Source organism: Austrofundulus limnaeus, unplaced genomic scaffold (assembly GCF_001266775.1).
Source record: "Austrofundulus limnaeus strain Quisiro unplaced genomic scaffold, Austrofundulus_limnaeus-1.0 Scaffold321, whole genome shotgun sequence".
NCBI lineage: Eukaryota > Metazoa > Chordata > Actinopteri > Cyprinodontiformes > Rivulidae > Austrofundulus > Austrofundulus limnaeus.
The window spans coordinates 646296-653444 of record NW_013952723.1 but is presented as its reverse complement, the minus strand read 5'-3'; the positions used below and the strand labels follow the sequence as shown (position 1 = coordinate 653444).

Below are 7149 nucleotides of genomic sequence, written 5' to 3'. Positions count from 1 at the left end.
ATTGTCAAAAAGCCTGTGTTTTTAGGGTTATTAACAAAGTTCATGTACTCAGACCAGTAGTATTTGGGGTCACAAGTTTTTGCCATGGATATTTAGTGGGTCAGAAGATAAAAAGTTTGGGAACCACTGATCTAGGGTAATGTTAAAAATGCCAGATTAATGTTTATGTTTAATAGAATGATAAAAGTTGGTTTGTTGAAAAATATGAAATAGCATAATCTGTATCTATGAAGGAGTTGACATATTTTTTGTTTTGTTTATTTTGTTATTTGTAGATTATTATTGTTTAAATTTATTTTTTTGAAAAAAGGGGCAGATATAATATTTTTACTTCTTTCTGCCACCTTTCATATTTGTGATTTGTATGATTTTTTTTCTTGAAAGTTTGGTTATGATTAACTTATTCATCACTAACTGCCTATTTGTCAGCTCTTCTGGTATTTGGGTCTTCACTTTCCTTCACTACCAGCATGTGACACATCCAGTTTTACTTCACAAGTCCTTTCATAAATTCAGACAAATTTTTGTTGCGTCTTAGTGAAAGTGCACTTTTGAGTCAGACAGATTTCTTCAGCTGCATGTCTCCCATCATCAGATCWTTTAAGACAACTGGTCACATGATGATAACTGACTGCAGCAACAGCAGCCACTAGCATAGAGGGCAAACATCTGTATTTGGTGTTTTGGTAGGTATTTGGCTAACAGCCTGAGGACAAAAATGATAATTAAATGTATGTAATATAACAATCATATTTTAATTTATATGAACTATATAATGTAAATATAAATGTAAACATGTCAAAAAGCTGTGTGTTTTGGATGTAACAGAAGAAAAACAGGAAAATATGTCTCATTTCACAAGTCATCAGATTTGATCTTTACCTCAATGGGATCTGACCAGAACTAAAGCTAATAATCTAACAGTTTAAAATTAAAATAAGCTTATAAGACCAATGTAATCACTGTCGATTACTGAATTGGTTAACAGATATTAGCTTCTGTAGCATATTGTAACACAGGGTGTAGCACTCTGCTGACTCATGCTACAATTAACACAAATTAGCTGGTATTACCCCTGATGTATGTAATATTTACACAGTGTAAAAATTATATATTTAACTATTCATAGGTTTCTATTAAACAAATCTGACCTGATGGTTAGCTAACAGTAGAGAACAAGTTTCATCATTTAAAGTATCACCGGGTATGCAGTGAACATTTTCTAAGAGTTGATTGCATAACAGGCAAATGGTAAATATACAGTATATTATTAAGTTAGTTGGAAAGTCATCAAATAGTTGAAGTCATAATTATTCAACTAGCTAAAGTCTTTACAAAGAAAGAGCCAAGGCCAAGTTATTTTCCCCACAACCAAAACCTTGTTGTGTTTTTATAATTTACCTTATGTGCTTTCAGTCAAGCTTACTTTTTGCTGCTATATCACACCAGGTTTCAGTTAGTAATCAGCCCACAAGGAATGATGTTTTCATGGTGCTTCTTGATATTTACTGTACATTTACAAGGTCTCAATGGGTATTTGTGATCATTTCCCATATTGTCTCATGCTTTAGATTTTGTTTTCTTTGAATGTGTTTTGGTAGTTCTCTTTATACATCTGTCATTGCAATGGTATTTGTTTTGTTATGATAAAAGTATATTTTTACCTACACCTGCCAGCTTCTCAGTTGCTAGACTTGGTCTGCAAATGGGTTTAATGGGTTTATTAAATTAAATCAAAATGAATGTAGCATTCCTTGATTGAATCAATGGGCCTCATGCAAGAACATGTTCATATTCTTATCCTAAATTTCTCTTACTTTTGTTCGTACAAAGGGTTCGTACGAACATGTCATGTCAGATTCAACAAACTCTTCTATCTTCAGGAAAAGTGTGTAAATAAGAAGCGTAAACTGATGAATGCGTATCAGGTGCTCGTGCACGYGGAGAGGTGATTTACATAATTACTAGGGGTGCAACAATTCATGTACCCGTATCGAACCGTACAGAACAGTGCTGTATCGAACAATACAGATTTTAAAAATTTACTTTATCAACTTGTCTTCTGAAGATGCTCTGTGTTGAAGGATCAGTGGATCTGTGTTCGACTACTCCACCTAGGCTGCATTTTTGAGCGCAAATCCACTGAGAAACTTGCTGTTTCAGCAACATTTAATTTAAAAACTACTTTTGAGGTTAAACAAATGTTCATAATTAATATAAATAAATTACAAGTTAAAAGGGGCATGGACATTTCTCTTTTTTGTATCGAAAAAATATCGAATCGTGAGACTTAAGTATCGAATTGAACCAAACCGTGAATTTCCTGTATCGTTGCACCCCTTATAATTACCACCCCCAAAAAACACCATATAAGGATATACGTTTCCTGCCACACATAGCAGGACGTGTCCATTCATAAGTGACATCACAAAGTAAAAAAGAAGAACTAGTTCAGAGATTGAAGATCTGCTCTCGGAGATCCAGAAAAAAAGTCATTTTTAGCAGTTTTAGTTGTGGAATTAAAGGATCTGCTTTAAAGCAGAGGAATGAAATGACTGCTGTTAATGTTGTCTCCTGTGGGTCGTACAGTCAAAGAAATTAAAATCTAAATCATAGTTATCTCTCTCTGTAGTCCTGCTCCGGCTTTTCTTTGGTCAAATAGTTTTAATTTCAGTGTAAACAACTGTGTTACATAGGCTTCACTTATTCAGGAGAGCGGTCGCGCACCACTGCCCCATTGTTTCCACTGCCTTGTATCCCATAGATTTAAACAAAGATGTCACTTTTAGCTTCTACCACACCACAATTTACAATTTGGTTATATTATTTCACAATATCAGTTTTTCTATTTACAAAGGCTTGTTGGTTAGCTGTGGTGGCTATAATCAGATTGACTTCAAAGGTTTATCAATTGTAGATGTATAATGATCACTTTTGGTGAATTTCATTGAAATCCATTCATGAGATACTGTATTTTGGTCATCCAACCCCACCCCACCCACATACAGATAATATTTTTTTTGTTCTAGAGCTGCAAGGTGGGGTACTCTGGATGATCAAGTTACCCAAAGTGGTACCTTTACACCCATTGGACCTCATGCAAGAACCGTTTGTACGCAGAGATTTGTTCTTAAGTTGTGCGTACGAGTGATTTAGGAGAATTTGTGGCATTCACCAATGTTTTCGCATAAGATTTTTTTCAGATACGAACAAAATTCACGAGTGGTCCAGACCTGTCGTATATTTTACGAGCAGTCAGTCTGCTGTCATCCAGATGGGTTTTCTTCACTAATAACGTTATATTTCGTTATTTAGAAAATGTTTCGAGTTGAAAATAAATCACACTCCATAATTATGCTGACAATAGGTTATTCTGTTTGAACTGGAATTAGATTTTAACGACATAAATTGATTAGATTAAGTTAAACTGTCTTTTAATGCTGTTGTATAACACTACAATTTTAATAAGAAGATCACAAACTAAAAAAACCCCTTAAATTATGCATTAATTTAAGTTTGGAGACGTTTTAAAATGTGTCTTTTCAGAACCGCATTTGTCACTTGCGACCGCCAGGAGGGGGGAGACGGGCAGGCGCCGGGTGGGGGGTAGCGGTGCGCAACCACCCTTCTTCTGAATAAAAGTAAACACAGTAACACAGTTGTTTACACTTAAATTAAAAATATTTGACCAAAGAAACACTGGAGCAGGACTAGAGAGAGATGAAAATGATTTAGATTTTTATTTCTGTGACTGTGTCATAATCTGTGTTTATTTCCTAAGTTTTTATGTTTCAGTGTTCCCCTGTGTTTCTTTGCCCTGCAGCCCCACCCACGCTCACCTGTTTTCCCTCTTGTGTCGTCTCCAGCTGTTTCTCATTTGTCCTCATTAGTTTCCCTTTAAATGTGGTGTTTGGTCCTCAGTCTGTGTCTGTTCATTGTGCTGTTTACCCAGCCAGTGTGGTGTGTTCCTCGTTTCCCTGAGAAGTTATCAGTGAGTTTTTGAGCTGCTTTTTCAGCCCTCTTTTGTTTATTAAACTTTATTCTTCTCTTTGTATTTTTGCCTGCACCGTGGGTCATTCTACCTCATACCTCACAGACTGAACAGACCACAAAGCACCCAGCCTGCTGGCAATTTTTCTTTTTCTGGGCTGCCCCCCTCCAACTTCCACTGGGGAATGGTGGAGCCTACCACCTTCCGTTTTGGGTCATCTGGGGTCCAGCCATTCACCTTCTGCTCGGGGTCTTCGGCGAGGGTCCAGGCTGAGGGCATTGGCGCCCACCCTCCCACCTCTCTTGTTCCTGAGTCGGTGGTTCCACAGCTGGTGGTCCCGGAAATTCCTGAGTTGGTGGTTTTAGTGGTTCCACAGCTGGTGGTCCCAGTAGTCCCGGAGTTGGAGGTCCCGGAGGTTCCTGAGTCTGTGGTCCCATGGTCGGTGGTTCCACAGTTGGTGGTCTCGTTGGAGGTCTCGGCGGTTCTGGTGGTTCGAGAGTCGACCGCCATCACCTCCTCTTCGCCTGGGTCGTCACTCGTCGTCTCCTCTTCGCCTGGGTCGTCACCCGTCACCTCCTCTTCACCTGGGTCGTCACCCGTCGCCTCCTCTTCGCCTGGGTCGTCACCCGTCACCTCCTCTTCGCCTGGGTCGTCACCCGTCACTTCCTCTTCGCTTGGGTCGTCACCCGTCACCTCCTCTTCGCCTGGGTCGTCAGTCATCGCCTCTTAGGCGCCTGTGTTAGCTGTCGCCAAGGCTCCTGCTCCATCAACCTCTGCCGGCTTCTCATCGCCTCCCACCTCCTCCCTTGGCTTCACGTCTGCTCCCGCCTCTTCCCTTGGCTCCTCCTCTGCTCCCGCGACTCCCTTGGACCCGGGGTGTTCTCTGGGCCGCCCTCCAGATCCTCTGCCCCGTGCTGGATGGTCTTCGGGCCGTCCTCCTTAACCTTGTGTCTTTTATCTTTGAGTCTGTCCTGTCGTGTGTTCCCAGTCTCGTGCCTCTCCTTTTTCGACGTCAGGAGCCGTCGTTAAGGGGGAGGTCCTGTCATAATCTGTGTTTATTTCCTAAGTTTTTGTGTTTCAGTGTTCCCCTGTGTTTCTTTGCCCTGCAGCCCCGCCCACACTCACCTGTTTTCCCTCTTGTGTCTTCTCCAGCTTTTTCTCATTTGTCCTCATTAGTTTCCCTTTAAATGTGGTGTTTGGTCCTCAGTCTGTGTCTGTTCATTGTGCTGTTTACTCAGCCAGTGTGGTGTGTTCCTCGTGTTTCCCTGAGAAGTTATCAGTGAGTTTTTGAGCTGCTTTTCAGCACTCTTTTGTTTATTAAACTTTATTCTTCTCTTTGGATTTTTGCCTGCGCCATGGGTCATTCTGCCTCACACCTCACAGACTGTAATGACCCACATGAGACACGACATTAACAGTCATCATTTCATTCCTTTAAGCAGCTCATTTAATTCCACATGACGCTGCTAAAAATAACAGATTTTCTTTTCTTGATCTCGGAGAGCAGGACTTCAATCTCCGAATTCGTAAATTTCTTATACTTTGCGATGTCATTCATGAATAGACACGTCCTGGTATGTGGAGCAGGACACATATCCTTATATGGTGTTTTTGGGGTAGTAATTATGTAAATCTCCTCTCCTCGTGCACGAGCAGCTGATACGAACAGGTGTAAMTCATCATGTTTACGCAGCTCATTTACATACTTTTCCTGAAGATAGAAGAGTTTGTTGAATCTGAAGTGGCATGTTCGTACGAACCCTTTGTACGAACAAAAGTAAGAGAAATTTAGGATAAGAATATGAACATGTTCTTGCATGAGGCCCATTATGTCCAGTACTAGTCTTTTAGGGACACTATCATGTTTTCCTGCTCCGTAAGACCTGATTCAATAGCTGAATTACCTCTTCAGCAACTCATTGAGTTCTACAGAAACCTGTTATTCACCTAATCATTCAAATCAAGTGTGTTGGAGCAGAGAGACGTCTAAAACATAGAATATTGGTTCTTAAGAATAAGGATTGGACACCAGTGCTTTACACTCTTCCACCATATCTGGCTCTACAATCAGATCTCAGTGTCTGGGATGTATTTTCATACATGTGCAGGTTTCAGTAGTGTGTTAGTGCTCACCTGGGTGTGCAGGTTAATCATGTCGGCTTCCATCTCTGAGTTGGACTCATTAAGCTCATTGATCTCCTTGTTGAGCTGCTTGATATCTTCATCATTGTCCAGAACTGATCACCAGTAAGAACATATAAATATTAGGCCAACCCGCTTTGACTGCAACGCATCTCTAAAGTCTATCTCTCTGGATATGGTTCCAGTACACAGAAGGAACATCTATCTGGTTTTACTATGACTAAAGTATTTAAGTAAGAAATATAAAATATGACAATAGCTAGTTTATAAAAACAACATGTGGATACATGGAAAATATAACCATACTCAATCCAACAGTTTTCCTTAGTCATTACCACAGACTCAGAGTTTATTTTTGAGAAATAGAAGTAAAAATGATGTTATTTCTTTACCATCGCTTGCTCTAAACTTTGCAGTTATGTACTCGTCCCCAGGTAATTTAGGTTTTTTCTTGTTCCCTGATGCTCGTGGACAACCTGACAGACTGAAAGAGAAGCTCATTAGGGAGAAAACAATTCAAACTTTAGGACAAAACTTGAAGCACATTGACTGAATAAGTAACAGAGCTTTTCTGGGTCCTTGAACTCAAGAAAACACACTATTCATCATCTTGGTGATATATGATTTTTGGCAAGTATGTTTGAATGAATGAATGAATATGTATTTGTGTCTACACACCTACATATGTATGTATATGGATGGAAAGTTTGATGACGYATGTTAGATGAAGGATGAATAATTGTTGAATGGCTGGTTGAAGGATAGATGATTATATGGATGTCTAATAAATAGATGTTGGATGAATAGATATACTCATGCTAATCAAAACTTGATTGCTGACAAGTAAGTACTTGATATACTTCAGCAATGCCCTGCTGTACACAGTGCTGATGATGCAATAACATTAGAAGTACAAAGTGCTGTAATGAGTCTAATTGATCCATGACAGGATGTAAATGTAGCATGTTCTATAAGTAAAATTAATCACTGCAATAAAATAACTTTGTTTTTTTTTT

General features: G+C 39.4%; 1 protein-coding gene across 2 annotated transcripts in view; it reads right to left on the bottom strand.

Moving 5' to 3' along the window:
• The window catches only part of LOC106527382 (myelin transcription factor 1), a gene marked incomplete in the record, with an annotated part of 74887 nt that overhangs the window by 6335 nt on the left and 61403 nt on the right, over positions 1-7149 (bottom strand). For both annotated transcript variants that reach the window (XM_014022245.1, XM_014022246.1), the window contains 2 exon segments: positions 6125-6228; positions 6526-6617. In XM_014022245.1, the coding sequence (XP_013877699.1) occupies positions 6125-6228; positions 6526-6617 (196 nt within the window).